The sequence below is a fragment of the Rosa chinensis genome, chromosome 5 (assembly GCF_002994745.2).
Source record: "Rosa chinensis cultivar Old Blush chromosome 5, RchiOBHm-V2, whole genome shotgun sequence".
Taxonomy (NCBI): Eukaryota; Viridiplantae; Streptophyta; class Magnoliopsida; order Rosales; family Rosaceae; genus Rosa; species Rosa chinensis.
Genome location: NC_037092.1, coordinates 15,014,633 through 15,033,614, shown reverse-complemented (window position 1 = coordinate 15,033,614; position 18,982 = coordinate 15,014,633). Strand labels below are relative to the sequence as shown.

Below are 18,982 nucleotides of genomic sequence, written 5' to 3'. Positions count from 1 at the left end.
AATAAGGTGACAAAACGTGCTATGGACAGATGGACGAACCAAATTACATTCATGTATTGACTCAAAAAACAGTGATGGCACGTTTACTTACTTGGAATGGAAAATAATCATGAATCAGAGATAACTGGAATGGGAGAAGAAAGGAATCGGTATTGATTCCGGAAGAGTTGATTCCTAAACCCATCTCCCCCCTTCGTAATCAAATTCCTGAGTATTCAGGAATCGATTCCTTATAAGGAGGTGAGACCTACACCCATTCCGATTCCTTCATGTGTTAGTAAACGCGGAAATACTTTTACCCGGAATCATTCCGATTCCTTTATGTGTTAGTAAACGCATGAATAAATTTATCCCGTAATCATTCCCTCTATTTTCATTCTCATTCCAAGTAAGTAAACGTGTCATGAAAGTACTCTCTCGTTTGGTAATAAGCTTGGGATCTGTCCAAACAGTGAAAATGTACTAATGCTTGCCCGTGAGTTGCATAATCTTTTGTTCGACCTTTACAACTATATAGTGGGGGAGAGTTCAAATTACCGTCGTCGCGCACTCGCGAACTTACACTAACATGAATGAATAATTAGATAATAATTACAACATGAAATATTTATTTTTGTTATTAAAAAAAAATTTGACTATAAATATCAAGAGTTGAGATTATCTCATAAGTGCATAAAATAATTTCCATTATATAGTTTGGTGGACTTTGTATCAGCATAATGGTCAAACAAACTTGTGAAAAATTATTCGGACCTTGAGATCTTCAAAAAATATTCAATTTGAGTTTTATAATCTTGGTATTCGCCTCGATCAAGTTTATTTTTTGAATGTCTTTCATTATATTACTCCTTTGAATGCATTGAATCAAATATAAAGACTAATTTGAGTAATTTGAAAATGATTAGCCCCTTTCTTCTACTTGTTCAATTGAATGTGTTGTAATAAATTTAACTTCTTAACCTAACATGATTCAAGTCCTTAAATTCCCGTAGGTTTTCTCCTCATATTCAAAATCCCATAAATTGATCAACCAAACCACAATGAGTGGCAATGATCCTCTGGTAACCGGCCTACGATATGTTATTTGAAACTCCCACACTGATACAAGTATTCCCTTCCCCCTTCCTTTGCCTTGCTCTGTAAAAATACCTTTAAGACAACGTCAAACTTGCTGAGGTCCCTAAAGTGAGAAGTTGGTAACGAAAACATATCGAAATGAAAACGCAAATCGTCATTATTAGTAGTATAAATACCCCATTAAAGATGCACCAAATAAAACAACCACGGGGGTGGTGCCTTGTGTGTGATTTAGTAGGAAAGCATTTCGTCTCATTTTCTTAGCAAATCTTAGTTAGGCCCTTCTCTTTCCATGTCCTTTTTCTCTACCTTCTTCTCTCTCACGCAGATATAAAGTGATGTATTGAATCACTTTTTGGTTCCAACCACCTGTATCTAACTCTGGAAAAACAGAGAGAGAACAGAGCAAAACAGAGGAAAAACAGAGAAGGACATGGAAGCTGCAATGCCGGGAAAGACTCTACTGTGGATTATGATTTGTAGCTTGTTTATCACAGTTCATGTTTACGGAGAATCCTCTCAGATGGGTCATTTTTCGAGGAGTGATTATCGAGACCAAATGCGAAGACTGCAAGAGTTCAAGGCCTCATTAACCGGGCACGATTCGGGTTCTTTTGTTGCACCATCTTCAGTCTCACCTGCTCCTAGCCCTAACCCTAACCCTCCGGTAATTGGATAGCTTTATGTATATCTATATATTTTCTTGTTGTTTTTGTTGGTTCAGTTCTTGGTGTTCTTCAAATTGTTTATATATGGTTGGTGAACTAATTAGTTTATGTTGTTGAAACTTGAAAATGGTGGTGATGATGATGCAGGGGAGGACTAGTCCTCGTGTGTATCACGTGACAACGTACGGTGCTGATCCTACCGGGAACAGGGACAGCACTGAGGCCTTGGCTCAGGCATTTGCAGATGCATTTAGAGGTCCATCAGAAGGGTTCTTGATGGAGGGAATTAGCAACCTTGGTGGTGCACAGATCAATCTTGAAGGTGGCCAGTACCTGATTAGCAAACCGCTCCGGCTTCCTGCTGCCGGAGTAGGAAACCTTATGGTATGCCCCAACTCATGAGTTCAGTTCTCATCTAATATCCATTAAAGTCTAATATTATTATATTATAGTATCTAAATGTGTCGTTTACGTGTATTTGATGCATCATGTTACATGCGTATCGTTCTACTTAAATATGTCCAATAGTGGGTTAAAATTAAATAATTGTTTTCTGTGTGTTTATAATCAATTCTTTAAACGCGAACATGTGTTTCCCAATTCTTCATTACTTCATCCGAACAAAGAATAGTAGTTTCCAAGTATGCTGTGATTTTAATGTGAATCTTTGATGAAAACAGATTCATGGAGGAACGTTGAGGGCCTCAGATAACTTCCCGACTGATGGGTACTTGATTGATTTATCTACTTCATCATCATCATCCCCCAACAAGAATGAAAAAAACAAAGAGAGCTCATCATCAATGTCTGCACAGCTTTCTTCATCATCCTACAACTATGAGTACATAACCCTAAAAGACCTTATGCTAGACGCCAACTACAGAGGTGGGGGCATTTCAGTCATAAACTCACTCAGAACCAGCATAGACAATTGCTACATAACCCATTTCAACACCGATGGCATTCTAGTCCAAAGTGGCCATGAAACCTACATCAGGAACTCCTTCCTAGGCCAGCACATCACCGCGGGCGGTGATCACAACGAAAGAAACTTTTCCGGCACTGCAATCAACCTTAAGGGAAATGACAATGCTGTGACAGATGTGGTGATTTTCTCCGCTGCTGTAGGTATAATGATTTCGGGACCGGCTAATATACTTTCGGGTGTACATTGCTACAATAAGGCCACAGGTTTCGGAGGTGTTGGGATTTACTTGAGATTGCCTGGTTTGACACAGACTAGGATTGTCAATTCTTACATGGACTACACTGGAATAGTTGCTGAAGACCCAGTTCAGCTTGATATATCAAACAGCTTCTTCCTTGGTGATGCATACATTGTGTTGAAATCAATAAAGGGTGTTGCCAATGGGGTTAATATAGTTAACAACATGTTCACTGGGTACAATAAGGGGATTGAAATTGTTCAATTGGACCAATCAAATGGGGGTTTCAAGGAGATTGAGCAAGTTGTTGTGGACAGGAATGCTGTGAGGGGGATGAACATAAAGGGCACAATTGGAAGGAGAACTGTGCAAGGCAATGGAACCTCATGGAATATAGACTTTAACCCAATTCTTCTATTTCCTAATCTTATTAGGCATGTGCAGTACTCTTTGAGCACTGGTGCTAGAAATGTGTTCCCCAACCATGCCCTGAGGAATGTATCAGATAATCGGGTCGTGATTGAGTCAGATGTGGCGGTTCCAGCTTCGGTTTTTGTGACAGTGGATCAAGGAATGTCAAACTAAAGAAGGGCTGAAGCTAATGACCTGAAAATTGTATCAAGATTTATTGAGTGGAGAATTGTGAATAGATCGGAATTTATGGATATATTTTATACTTACTAATTACTATTAATTTTCACTCGTGATTTATTTGTAATACAGGAATTGAACTATATGATATGTTAAATAGTTAAAGACATAATCGTAAATCATATACTAGACGTCTGCAAAAATTAGGTCACAATTTCTTATTTTTGCCAAGATCATATCGGAAAAATGGTCACAAAAACAACACAGGTCAAACCCTGAATTGATTGAACAAAAACGTGTTTGAACATCATTCAAATACCATCTAGGGTCTCTATTGGACAAGACCATCAAATATGGAAAACACTTCTAGATTGGTTGCTTTGAGGAAAAAAAGAGAAAGAGGAAGAAACACACTTTTGGTGGCGATATTTAGTCTGAGAAACACTATGTAGTCTATGTTATGATATCTGGGTGTGAACATACTCACATAATGAGAATGAAAAAAAGAAAATGAGGATTAAATAAACAAATCAGTTTCAGGTAGAAGTTTGATGGGGTAGGAAAACAAAGGATCAAAAGTCCAAGGCTTTGAAATTTTAATTTTAATTAATCTTTGCTATTGAATTTGGTTGCTAACTTTAGCATCGATCAGCCAATCAACCTAAAGAGAAGGAAATAATGTTAGAGAAATATGTACATGAATAGAGGACCAGGTTATAATCAACAGTGGTTAGGGGTTAGGATTATGTCTCCTGTGAGATGATCTTTCCAAGGGCGTTAAGATATATTCATATATCATCAATTATAAAAAGTAGGTTTCTGAAGTTTACAGAATTTTTTTGAATCTTGCCATTGAACACACAGAAGAAAAGTTAGAAGAGAAAGGAAAAAAAATAAAATTAAGTATGTTGAAGATGACGTGTGATGGATACTAGATGTCATAGAATTTGATTATATAATTTATATATTTTGAGAAAGAAAAGAATGTTAAATTAGACAAATAATAGGAACAAGAATTACAGATAATAAGTTAACAACTCATTACACAATGACACGACGTATGAAGATAATTACCTAAGAAACCTCAATTATCCCTACTATTGTAAGCACCAAAAATAGATACTATTAAACTATAAACTCTGTGGGCAGAGTTTGAGAATTTGATTGGATTATGTTAGATCAACGTTATTTCTCACTGATATAACCAAAAAAGTCTATAGAACTATACTACTGAACAGTCATCTGAATCACCTATGCAATGATCATGGTGGCCTCACAAGAACACGAACACGGTGAGATCTATGGGTCCACAAGTACATTGATGAGCATAAAGGAGCAATACCGGTCTAGAAACGACCATCGGTGGATATCTGCGGACTCTTCAAGGGGGGAATACCTAGGACCAGTAAAGTGTATCCACTTCTATAATGTGCTTGCAGTCAGCTGTTGAATTAGAAGTTGGGCTCTTTGATCGCGGGTTTTGGTGGTGGTTCAATGAGGCCTTAGTTGGGGGAGCAACCTCTCCCTAATCTAAACTTTATTTATCCAACAAAAAAATAGTCACCAATGCAAAACTTTTCCACCCGCATCATATATTCATATAGGCTTCATGGAGGGTTTAGGAACCTAAATAGACCCTTTAAAAAGCCCAAAATTACAAAAACCCACATTTCTAATAACCAGCCCCATGTAGAAATCCTCAAGCCCAATATGTCCCACAGTTTCTATTTTCTAACTTCTAATAGCTACTAAAAGATTTTCATGGTGTTGATGCTCGAAAAATCTTTTTCAGTAACGAGGTAAAGGAAACTCGGGACACAAGTCTAAATCGCAATCTTTTACTCTTTAGCATCTTTTACTCTTTAGTTGCTTGATATGATTGAAACATGTGCATGTGTTAAGATTATCAAAATAAACCATCCAGAGTCTGCCACATGTATTCATCTATATATTACGCCTACAATAATGATCCAAGAGTAAGTTATTATTTATTAATGTAGATTACTGTCTAAGCAATCCTTTTATGCGGGAATCACAAACACTTCTCCATGCCTACGGCTGCAGAAAATGGAATGAATACAACTTTATCAACTACCATCATAATGTTCATATTTAATCCAAGCAGACGTATTCTATGCTTTTCTGTGAAATAAAGTGTACCAGACATTTCCAGTTCATCTTTCAATACTTGCTTTTCTTGCAGAAAGAAACGAGAAAGGAGGAAAAGCAAAACCAAACTAAACTAAAGGTTATCAAAGGGTTCTTTATTAAAGCTAATTTGGTTGTATATGTGCTTTAATTTGTGGAATATCAGGTATATAGAAGGATTTGGAATGAGTATTTGCATTTGTTTTGAGAGAGAATAGCTAGGAGATGGAGTCGCAAAGGTTACAATGTACTTCTTTTTGTTTTAGAGGCTACGGGAAACTTTCCATGAAACACTAAAACATACGATTAAGGGATCGGAGGGTGTTGTCATGGTGTGGCTTGCTAGGAAATTCGGGACACCTTCTGAATTCCCTAGCCCAAGACTGAAATTGAATCAAGACAGTAATCACAAACTATGCAAGCAAACACAAGATTGTTGACGAGGTTCGGTCAAACAGTTGACCTACATCCCCAGGTGATGATGATGGTGAATCTACTAAACGAGAAGAAGATTACAAACTTTTGAAGAACGTTTTTGGTTCTTCCACTCAAATAACCTCTCTCCTCACAACCCAAATTCTCAATAGAGAATTCTCAAATACATCCGATCTCTCAAGGTTTGCAACTCTCTAAAATCTCTCAAATTATCAGAACACTCAATTGATTCACACATAAAGCTATGTCTCTAATGTCCTATTTATAGGCTCACAATTAATCAGACTTAGAATAGGATTCAGAATCATAGAAGGTAATCCTAAACCTTTACTTCTAAGGAAAAACTCCATAAATCTTAGATACACTAGAATAGCTTACCTAAAGCTATCCAAAACAGACAAGGAATTAGATATTGAGCCGCAATCCTAACAATTTCCACCTCGACTCAAAATCTCTGAACTTTCACTGAACGCAAGCTTCCTTGGGTCTTCTCAACAAACCACGATCACCACCACACCTTAATGCGCCTCTTGGCGTGCTTAACATTAAGATGAGTTAGTCAAGTTTGAGAAGCACTCAAACTTGACCCTTGGACAACAACTCTTTCCCTCAAACATGGACTGTGCAGCCGCTTGCATGCAATCCAAGTCTCCATCAAAGTTGCCAAACCTAATAGGAGCGATCTTTAATGGTTTGCACCAATGTTTTAAAAGGCTGAGGCGTAGCCGGGAGAGCCTCAGTAAGGCGTTCACCTTGAGGCGTAAGGCGTTCCCCTTGAGGCGTAAGGCGTAAGGCGTAAGCCTTACGTATAAATTAGCTGTATTTACATATAGAACTAGTCTTATACATAGAACATGTATTGTAACCAAAAAAACATTATAAATTGTCATTCATTCATAATAAACAAGTACTAAAATCATATGATTCAACACAATTCCACAATAACATAAACACAATTCCACAAAAACTATAAAACCACACTCGTCCTCTGTAACTTGCCAACATTTATCCAATTGAATAGAGATGGGTAACAGTGGCAAACAATTACAAGGTATCCAAAGAAAATTCCAACTACCAAGTAGATCACATCCACAGCCGTACACGCAATGCACTATCAGAACAAAATCTAGGATATGTAAATCAAATCAACACACACAATTCACATGAACAACAACTCACCTACAGTATGAACAATCAAGCAAAAACACTAAAGCTAATTCTGTAATCAAATTAAAGAACAATACTAACTCTTAAAAGAACAACAAGCCTTCAATCGCACGGACGCAGTAGTCGCCGATCCGAATTCGACACTAAACTCATCGATCGGATTCTATAACCGGAGCTCCAATTCGCCTCTCTCGATCGATCTGTGCATGTGTGAGAATCAGAGACAGACAGAAAAATGAAGGAAAGCGATATGAATAGGAGAGAATGAGACTGAATTCGAATGGGAGCCAAATAAACACGAAACATCCAAAGAAAGCAAGGAAGTTGAGAGAAAAGTAAGATCATACCTCCTTCTTGCTCCAATTCTTCAAAAAATGTATGGGCTCTTCATGATTTTATCAACTTTTCGAGTAAGGGATTGGGTACTCTTGAGAGTGAAGAGTCGGGGAGGAAACTGTTAAGTGATTTGGGGCTTGGCTCGGGTATAATACACGACCTAAATGAGTGAAAACGCTCTCAAAACACCAAAACGACGTCGTTTTGGTGTGTTTTAAAAAAAAAAAATTTCCAGGCGTACGCTTAGCACGCCTTAAGGCGCGATTTCACCGCCTTTAACGCCTCCATCTCCGCCTTCTGCGCCTCATCTGCAAAACAGACGCAATTTTCTTCACGCCTTTTAAGCTTGAAGGCGCGCTTGACACGCTCTTTTTTAAAACATTGGTTTGCACAACTCACCTCAAGCAACATCCCCTTGAACGAATTCTCCACCATAAATGGTACCTTCTCTTGACGCTTCATTCTCATAACATCAAGTTTGCTTCTCATTGTCCTATCTAAATCTACTCTCCAAAGTAGATTACACCTTAATTGTGGAATATGCATGAGCTAGCATATCCCCACCACAAACTTGTGTTGGGATCCTTATGGGTCTGCCTCCCTTTAAGGACCGTTGCAATGTTGGTTGCTCTTCAAATTTTACCTTCTTATAAGAAAATTTTGTTCCTCCACATTTACTATTGCTCATCTTCCCCGAATGCCTATAGGAACCAAAATTACCAATCTTTCCACCTTGAACAGAACTTTCAACAGAATCAATTGTTCCACCTTGAACAAAACTCTCATCCAAACGATAAAAACCATTCACCTTCTTACCCTTTATCACTACGAGTGCTCCCTTCAAAACCTTCATATTTCCATCTTTACCCACAATCTTGTGGCCTTCCGAATCCAAAGTGCCAAGAGATATCAAATTCCTATCCAACTTAGGAACATGGCGAACATTTTCTAAAGTCCTCACCGATCCATCATGTACCTTCAATTTGATTGTTCTAACACCAGCAACTTTATAGGTATGTGCACCCACCGACTTTACTAGACCTTCCTTCACATACTTGTAGGAAGAAAACCAATCCCTATTGGAACACATGTGTTCAGAACAACCTGTATCTAAAATCCACTCATCTTGTGGCTTTCCTAAACATGATGTGACCATGAGTGCATCTCCATAAAATTCTCCACCATCTTCACTCGCCACTGTTGCAGTAGTAGTTCTCTTTGACTTCAATTTTGGACAATTATATTTGAAATGCCCAAAATCATAACAGTAATAGCACTCTTTATCTTTGTCTCTATCTTGATCTCTAAAATTTCTTGACTTTGATCTACCACGACTCAAACCCTCTTTCACTTTAGATCTCCCTCTTACAACCAAAGCAGATGTATTTGTAGATGTCTCTTCTTCTTCATTTTTCTTTCTTCTAGATTCCTCACTCAAAGGGCATCCTGAATTCGTTGTAGACCAACTTATTTTTCCCAGCTGAACGGCAAATAGAGTTGACGGTAACATCCCAAGTATCTGGCATGGAGGTCATTAGTACCAACGCCTTGAGGTGCTCTCCAATTATGATATCTACCGTGGCCAATTGTTCGACAATATTGCAAACCGCTGCTTGTTATTTTCGCACAGAACCACCTTTGCTCATCTTCATTGAAAATAACTTTCTCAATAAGTGTACTTGCTCAACAATGCTTGGTTGTTCAAACATCTCAGACAAAGTATCCATTAACCCCTTAGTAGTTTTCTCATTAATCACATCGCTCCGAACTTAGTTTGATAGTGATAGTCGAATAGCTCCTAAGGCTTGAGTGTCAAGCTCCTCCCAATCCACCTTTTTCATGCCCTCCGGCTTAACTCCTAGCAAAGGCTTGGACAGTTTCTTCAGATTCAAATAGTCAGTTATTTGAGACCTCCACATAACAAAATCATGCCCATCAAATTTATCAACTCTTGTCTCGATGTCTTCAATCCCCATCTTTCCTCTAGCTCTTGAAATCTGGTTTTGATACCACTTGTTAGGAAATTTGGGTCACCTTCCGAATTCCCTAGCCCAAGACTGAAACTGAATCAAGACAGTAATCACAAACTATGCAAGCAAACACAAGATTGTTGACGAGGTTCGGTCAAACAGTTGACCTATGTCCCCGAGTGAACGAGAAGAAGATTACAAACTTTTGAAGAACGTTTTTGGTTCTTCCACTCAAATAGCCTCTCCCCTCACAACCCAAATTGTCAATAAAGAATTCTCAAATACACCAAATCTCTCAAACCTTGCAACTCTCTAAAATCTCTCAAATTATCATAACACTCAATTGATCCACACCTAAAGCTATGCCTCTAATGTCCTATTTATAGGCTCACAATTAGTCAGACTTACAATAGGATTCAGAATCATAGAAGGTAATCCTAAACCTTTACTTCTAAGGAAAAACTCCATAAATCCTAGATACACTAGAATAGCTTACCTAAAGCCTTCAGAAGTAAAGAATCCAAAACAGACAAGGAATTAGATATTGAGCCGCAATCCTAACATGGCTTACATGGAGCCTGGTCTCTAATTTCTTTTAGGGATTTCGGTTCAGGGAAAGTGGTTGAGGATTTTTTAGTGTCATTTGGAATCAGATTAATGAGATTATGCTAGTTGTGGCATCTTGTTGTTCTCTGTTGTCTCTATGTTTGAACCTTAGTCCTTTGAACAGTATGTCGTTGAAGTGTATGTTGGAATATAGGTTGAAGTTGTTGTCCTAGGCTAGCCAATTTTTTATTTCTACTAGTTCTTAGTACAAGCAAAGCAGTTGTTACGAGTCATGAGTTCATTTTGTACATACATGACATTGTTGGACATAATCAGCACTGATTTGGAGCCCACCTCCGAACGTCAGAAAGGCCTCGATGGTGTGACCTCTGGGAACACCAAAACACAGACCTTCACCTGAGCTTTACCTTAAGCCAAGCACTGCCTTGACACCGACATAGCCTCCCACAGAGGTCCAAAATATGAGAATTGATGTACATCAGTCCCATATCAAAGACAAAATGGAGTTCCTCCCTCAACTCACCTATAAAAGGTCTCTCTCTCTCTCTCTCTCTCTCTCTCTCTCTCTCTCTCTCTCTCTCTCTCTCTCTCTCTCTCTCTCTCTCTCTCTCTCTCTCTCTCTCTCTCTCTCTCCCTCTCTCTCTCTCTCTCTCCCTCCCCTTATTAATACTTACTTATTTATTGCTTACTTAACATTATTGCAAGTCATATTTGACATCTTTACACTCGATTCAGGTTAGACACATCTTCCGTGAAGTAAATCGTGTTGCTAATAGATTGGCGCTCCTTACTAGTTTGAATTATATTTCTGATGTATGGTTAGATAAGACTCCCGTTATTATTCGGGATGTTCTCTACAAGGACTCTTGTATTAATGCTCAAGGTCAAGGTTTTATGTCTCCCTCGAGGCATTTTAGTCATTCTAATAATAAGTCAGGCGAGGGAATGAGTCTCTCAGTTTAGCTGGGTTCCAAACTCCTTCAAAAAAAAAAAAAAAACATTAACTGACTTAGGCATCGGAGGAGTGAAGACTGCCAAATACGGTCTCCCTCTTTATGCTAGTGTAAAATATGTGACGCGACTGCATTCCCTCCGGACCCGCGTTAACAAGATTAGGGAACCCTTTGAATCTTGAGCATTAACACATTTCTGTTTATGTAATCAATTTTAGAATTAGTACTCACTATTTGTTATTGACTTATTGTGCTATATTGTTATCACAACCGGTTGGGTATGTGAAAGATTGTGGCCTTATCTAACAACTCATCTTCATAATTATGAGATATGACTGAAAGATCCACTCAAATCAAAAAAATCAACTATAAATTACTAATTAAAATCTCTAGATTTGCTTCCTTTCTTTTTCCTCGGTTGATTTGATGAAATCTGCTCTAGATAAATAAACCATGATGGTAGATTAATTCAAGGAAGAATTGTAAATATCTAATTAACCTTTTTTTTTGGCAAGCCCTAAGAAATAGTTGAAAAAAAGGGGAACTTTGATTAGTCATTGAAATGAGGACCAGCAGTTTTCTTCTTTCCTTCTTTATAATTAGATAATGTAGATACTCACAACGTTAATAACCGAAAGGGGAGGCTAGGATTTTCTTCATTTACTTTCTTTCTTTATTCCCTTCTATATTTTACTCAAGATTGAAGCACTACAGGGGGAAACGACCACCCACCAATATATACACCAATTAAGACTCCAAAACACACCAACAAATCCTCAATTCCCTCCCTTGGTCCCAAAGCAGGCCAAACAAAAACAAAGCTATACGCCTGTACCAATACCAGGCTACCGCCGGCCCCCTCCTCTCTCTCTCTCTCTCTCTCTCTCTCTATCTATAAAACACCGAGTGGCCGTACAGTCCTGCACTGTTAGAAAAAGAGATAATGAGAATTAGACCTGTCTCAGCATTGTGTGGTCTCCTGCTCCTAATGCTGTTGGTAGAAGAAGCTACATCTATTTCCAGTAGACATGAAATGCTATCATCATTTCAGGCAAAGCTTCATGAAAAATCACTCTCCAGTCCAACCAAACCGCCTCTCTCATCATTGTTCGAAGCTTCCAATGTCACTAGGGTAAGCTTCCAATGAAAATGATATTACCTGTTCATGTTTTCATACATTTCATCCTTAATTATTCCCAATTTAGTTAAAATGACTTTGTTTATATAGGATGGGAGAGTGTTTTACCCGATCGGGTACGGGGCAGACCCGACCGGGGCAAATGACAGCACAGAAGCCATAGCAAAAGCTTTGGAGGAAGCTTTTCGGTTGGAAAGCGGGCTTGAAATGCTGCCTGGAATCACTGACTTGGGAGGCATTGTCATTGATCTGCAAGGTGGAAATTACAAGATTGCCCAGCCTTTACGGTTCCCTCCAAACAGAGGCAACATTGTGGTCAGTCTCTCTCTCTCTTTCTCATGTTGTCTGTGTCAAAGTGTCATCGTGTACATCAAAACACTGCAACTCCAAGAATAAATCGACTGCTTTGTTCGCATCGGAGAATAGCCCTATATGACAGTGTTGGGGTCAAAATTAAAACCGTGTGAGATTAGTAATTCCTGAAAGAGCAAATGTATGATTTTATATTTAATCCTATAGTGACAGATTGAAAATTAGCTGCTGGGAAATAGAAAAGAAAATTTTTAGACCTGGAAAATTGAAGATGGTGAAAGAGAAACAACCTTTTGAGGGCATGTGCGTTTGTACCACGTCTCCATGTTGTAGTTCGTGCTCATTAACAAAGAACTGCATTCCCGCCCTTTCCACCATTACTTTATTTACTCTGATGAGGCTCTCCGATCTACTCTCCAACCTCCCATTTGAAAAATTAAAGTTGATAAATGCAATGCCAAATTTGATGCCCTCACATTCAATTTTATATCGACTTTCAGATTACTTTTAAGTTTCCATGTTAGGTTTGTAAGATCGATATTGGTATTTATTAGAGAAAACTAACAAGGTTCAACCTGAAGTTAAAAGTTTTTTTTTTTTAGTCACATTCCTTCTTAACTGTAACTTTTTATTTTTATTTTATTTTTATTTTAAAACAGATTTTACGGTTTTACCTTTTAATTTGCCTATAGAGCATCATAGTATGCATTTTTGAGACTTACTTTGCGATTTCAACATGCAAACAGTCATAGGTTTAGTTTTATATTATCTTAGTTTTTAATTTTCTTCGTTCAACGCTTGCACTAATTTACATGTTTAATTTTTACTTTTCTTGTTTAACCTCACTCACATCAGTCACATGCCTACGTGAGATTCTTTTAATTTTACTATATTTTGTCAACTATGTTAAAAAGACGATATCTCAAGAAAAAAAGAAGGAAAAAGAGAGACAGGTCGATATCTCATTTTTATACATAAATGTTAGTAAAGTACTAAACCTCAACGTTCAATTAGTAACTTTCCTGTAATAAAAAATGAAACTAGTAAGTAGTAACTTTCTTTCTCTGACACCCGTCTTTCTCTTCCTCCACGATAAAGTTGTGTTAGATGTACTGCATATGTCTAATTATTCGAAGGTGACGGGTTTTCAGTGCTTTTCTCTATGCATTTTCACTAAAGACTTCTGCATTCCCTGTTTAACCCTTAAAAAAATTCCAATTTACTAGTTAGATATATCTAACACTAAATATATTAGGGGGCAGGGGGCCTTTGTTTTCTCATAATAAAACCCTTTTCCTTTGAGTAAGTTTAATAATTTAGGGGCAACACCCTAACTAAAAACGTAAGATTGAATCACTAGGAATAATATCTTTCTTAAATAATTGCATCTTTCACTCTTTCTACAATAACTGTCTTAATCACACATACTGGCGGATGCAGCTAAGGCCCAGTGAAGGCCACTGCCCCGGTGTAATTTTTAGTTTTGTTGTATCAGCCTCACAACCTTTACATGCTGATAAGGTTTTTGACTTCTAGTTATATCATTGCCCCCACTCCATAACAATAAATGCACATGCAGTTTTAAGTTATTATAATTTCTGCTTTTATATTTAATACATGTGGTTGAGATGCATTTGTCCCTCACAATCCTTTAAAACTGTCCCTTAGGTGAGGAAATCAGCCTCAACTTTAGAACCCTATTCAAGTACGGACCTTTATATATGAAAGTCTATAGGCTCAAGTGAAATTCTCGTCCACATATATCAAACAAAGAAATAGAAATATTTCTTTGTCTATAGTTACTGACTTACTAATTAGCTAAACTTTGAAGATTAGTTTCCACAATTTACAGGCTCGTTGGTAAGCTATATCTTTGATTTAGATTTTTTCCTTTTCGCTTGGAATTTTTTTGTTTTTCTCTATGGATATTGGTTTTTGGCGAGAAAGTATTCATACGACATACTATTGACATATGCATACTAAAATATTGGCATTCATTGAAATTTCATTATGTATTGAAATTTTTTTTGCCCGCTCACATATATAATCATGCGTCCACCACTGATCACACATGCATACTATAGATGCATGTAGAAGGTTTCTAATTTTAATTAGAAGTTACGATTTTGGTCTTATAGTCATTTTTCCACTTTCATACTCAATACATCTAAAAGATTCTAAACCATGAACATATATGATCATAACAATCAGATACAAGGAGGAACGTTGCGAGCCTCTGAAACATTTCCCGGTGACCGCCACCTAGTCGAATTATGGTCTCCAAATTCTCAAAAGCTTGGGGAAAAAACCTCCATCACCAATCAATTCTTCTTTGATAAAAAAGTCGAAGGCGGTGTAGGAATCTACTACGAAGACATCACCTTTAGAGATATACTATTCGATTCAAGCTTCAGAGGAGGAGGCATTTTCATAGTCGATTCAGCTCGAGTTCGCATAACCAATTGCTTCTTCCTACACTTCACAACACAAGGGATTCTAGTCGAAAAGGGCCACGAAACCTACATATCAAACACCTTCTTGGGACAACACTCCACAGTTGGTGGTGACAAAGGTGAGAGGGGATTTACCGGCACAGCCATCGATCTTGCTAGCAATGACAATGCCGTAACTGATGTCGTAATATTTTCAGCTGAAATTGGGATTGTGTTAAGGGGTCAGGCTAACATGGTCACAGGGGTACATTGTTATAACAAGGCAACTGGCTTTGGGGGTATAGGTATTTTGGTAAAGTTAGCAGGAAACTCACAAACTAGGATTGACAATTGCTACTTGGATTTCAATGCTATTGTCATGGAAGACCCAGTTCAAGTTCATGTGACCAATGGGTTCTTTTTGGGTGATGCTAATGTGGTGTTGAAATCTGTCAATGGCAAGATTCTAGGGTTAAATATTGTGAACAATATGTTCACTGGGAACCCTAAAAGTACTGTTCCCATGGTTCAATTAGATGGGCAATTTGGGGACATTGATCAAGTGGTGATTGACCAGAACAATGTGATTGGGATGAGCTTGAAATCAACGGTAGGGAGACTAAGTGTGAAGGGGAATGGGACCAAATGGCTGGCTGATTTTTCTTCCCAGTTGGTCTTTCCCAACCGGATTAATCATTTTCAGTATTCTTTACATACAAAAGGGGAAACCAAGTTTACTACACATGCTGTGACAAATGTATCGAACAATGTGGTGGTTGTGGAGAGTCAAAATGAGGTAGATGGTGTGGTTTCTCTAGTTGTTCACCAGTAGATCATTATGTTTCAGAAGAAGATTTTTTAATGTAAGATTAGCAGTTCGATGCTCATAATCATTTTTTACTTCTCATATATATTGATGATTTGTGTGTATAGAGAATGGATGAGATAAAGAATGAGATAGAAGTTTCGACAGATAAAATATTTCGACAGATGATTTGTGTGTAGACCTATTAGCATATTGACCAAATATGATCATGATTACAAATAAAGAACATGTTAGCAACTTTTTAATAAATTTTTATTTCATATGGTCTTATAATCAAAAATCATTTTATCTTGTCTTAAAGAAGTAGGTTGTGAGATTTTCTGCTTACCAGAAAAGGAATAAAAAAAAGGGTTCTTGACCAAAAGCCCTAAAATGAGTAAAAATTATCTCATTTACCCCAGCAACAGATTTTAATTCCCACTAATCTAATTTGAACTAAAATAACAATTTTACCCTTCATCTAATTAATGAATTACATCCATATGCCATCAATTTTCTCTCCTGTCTCCCTCTCCCCCCCCCTCTCTCTCTCTCTCTCTCTCTCTCTCTCTCTCTCTCTCATCCCTCTCTCATCCCTCTCTCTCTCTCATCCCTCTCCGATCTGCTCTTTCTCACCGCCGTCGTCATTTTCAAATTCTGCCACCGGTCCCACCAGGCTCACAACGTCGCCGGAATGGTTTGGGTCGTCGCGGAGGCCAGGAGATTTCGTCGGATCCAGTTTTGGAGATCGTCTTCGAGCGCCGGTTATGGACATCGTCTCTGAGCGCCTCCACCTCTGCTTCACCGCCTGCGACACCGTCAATTGCACCGACTCCCTCTTTGACAATCTCAACGCCGGCCATGGAGCCGAGGACCGCAAGAAGGACCACCACCACAAAATCATCACCAGCGACTCTTATGCTGGAGACGACGGTGCCGACCCGACCCGGTCAGGGCTTCGCCTTGTTGGAATTCGGATCTTCATGGTTGGTTCCTTATATTCAAGTCCAGTTTGGCAGGTTTGGCACAGTTTCGACTGCAACAAAAATGGAGAAGATGACATGGGTGCCCAGATCAATTTATCTTCTTTTCTTTTTTTTTTCATAAAATGGTGCAGAATTCCTAGAAAGAAAGAAAAAATGAAGGAAAAAAGGTTCTATTGGGGCAATAGAAGTCTGTTAAAGCGTCTATTGGGGGGCAATAAACTTTTTGAATTGATGTAATGTTCTCATTTTTTTCTTTAATCAAAGTTTTATTTGTCTAAATCTAGGAAGATTAGTTTCTATTCTGGTGACTGAAAGTTCTATTAGGGGACAATACATGGCTGATAGTCGTCTATTGGGGGGCAATAGATGTTTTGAATTGATGTAATCTTCTTGTTTTTTTTTTTAATCAAAGTTTTATTTGTGTAGTTTTAGGAAGATTAATTACCATTTCGGTAATCTAAACGTCTATTGGGGGGCAATAGACATCTACTGGGGGGCAATACATGGCTGATAGTCGTCTATTGGGGGCCAATACACGTCTATTAGGGGGCAATAGACTATTGGGGCAATAGACGTCTATTGCCCCTCTATTAGGGGGCAATAGATATCTATTGGGGGCAAAAAAAACTTTCTGGTGAGATTTTCAGCAAGTTCCGGTGGGCGGCAGCCAGTGACCGAAATCCGGCGAAAGTTGGCCGGATTCCGGCGGCCGGTGACGAGCTCCGGCGAAGTCTCCTATGGTTTCTCTCTCTTCCATTTTCTTTATCTCTCTCTCTAAGTAACAAAGGGGTGAGGGGTAAAATGGTATTAAAAAAAATCGTAATGGGTTATTAGGAAAGACTCCCTTAGAGTGTATTGGGTAAGAGAGAATTAAAAAAACTTAATGGGGTAAGTGGGAAAAAAATCCCTAGAAATGGGGTAAATGGACAAAACCCCAAAAAAAAAAGACATTACGGGTTTGAAGCAGGGCTGGTCCTAGCCCAAGGCAGACAAGGCAACTGCCTTAGGCCTCACTTTAAAACAAGTTTTTGTACTTTATACTATTTAAAGCCCAACAAAAATTGAATGCAACTTCTAAATTACCCAACATATTACCAAGTCATTTGAACTTATCTAGATCTTGTAGAACTAGGCCTCGTACCTTTGTGTCAATTTTTTTCTCTCTTTCTACTACAAACTTTCTTGTATATTTTTTACTTGTCTATCTTTAACTAATGCATATATACTCGATTTATTTGAACTTAAGTAGTTAACTAATTTAAATTAGGCTCCATTTATAGGTTATGTTAATCTTATTTTCATAGTGAAGACCCAAAATTCTTGTGCCAAATACTTTCTTTATAAAGCAGCAAGAATATGCTAAAAATACAAAAAAATAAAAAACAGGTTATGATTTTCGCCTTAGGCCTCACTTATCATTGGGACGGCCCTGGTTTGAAGTGCAAAAGTATATGGCAACCTCATGGGCGATGGTTTTTATGATGTGTTTACTCTCTTGGAATCTAGTGTCTTGACCTGGTTAATTATCAAAGCTTGAATTCAACCAAGACAACATCCTGAATCAACAGAAAGATTCAAAGATAAAAGCTCTTTAACTACAGATTTCTTGGGGATGGGAAAAGAAAGAACTTGGGAAATCTAAACATCTATAAAGATCAGACATCTATCAGAAAACAAGAAGTTTATATATACGATTATACTTAGAGAGCATACTGATCATGCAGTTTCTTTTCGCTGAAGATACTGATTAATCATGATACTCTTGCACGCGGGTATATCAATCAAGAATTTCCTGAATAGCATGAGTGGCCAAGTCATAAAATGAAGTTCAAGAGTCAAGACTTAGCTACACATATGTTATTGCTACTATACCCACATGTCTAAATTTAGGATGCAAAATTGTATTGGTCCGATAACGTGGGCGAGTTTCATGTAACTTTATTATTTATTTTTTACAATTTATTAAAAATTATTTTCTACGTGAGTAAAACTTGTTAAGTTAGTAGATAAAAATTATACATCTCAAAATAACAATTATTAAAATATTTTGATATGTAACATAATATAAGTTCTTTTTTAGATAAACATGCATATTTGTGTGAGCGGTCAAGGGTCAATATCAGCCGATTAGTTGCTGGCTACGTTGGTTCGTCTAGTGTTTTAACCATATTGATTGAAGCGATTGCCTCACCTGAATCACCTTAGGGTCGGCCTAATCTAATTCAGAGTTC

General features: G+C 37.9%; 2 protein-coding genes across 2 annotated transcripts; both read left to right on the top strand.

The window, feature by feature from the left end:
- Window positions 1-1,288: 1,288 nt before the first annotated feature.
- Window positions 1,289-3,601, top strand: LOC112166551 (polygalacturonase QRT3). Its single transcript, XM_024303426.2, has 3 exons — window positions 1,289-1,744; window positions 1,893-2,129; window positions 2,426-3,601. Exons 1-3 carry the CDS (start codon window positions 1,511-1,513, stop codon window positions 3,494-3,496), a joined length of 1,542 nt encoding a protein of 513 aa, XP_024159194.1. The 5' UTR covers window positions 1,289-1,510; the 3' UTR covers window positions 3,497-3,601.
- Window positions 3,602-11,787: 8,186 nt separating this feature from the next.
- Window positions 11,788-15,901, top strand: LOC112167880 (polygalacturonase QRT3). The gene is made up of 3 exons (XM_024304971.2): window positions 11,788-12,210; window positions 12,307-12,531; window positions 14,740-15,901. The coding sequence occupies exons 1-3, from the start codon at window positions 12,022-12,024 to the stop codon at window positions 15,790-15,792; spliced, it is 1,467 nt and encodes a 488-aa protein (XP_024160739.1). The 5' UTR covers window positions 11,788-12,021; the 3' UTR covers window positions 15,793-15,901.
- The last annotated feature ends 3,081 nt before the right edge of the window (window positions 15,902-18,982 follow it).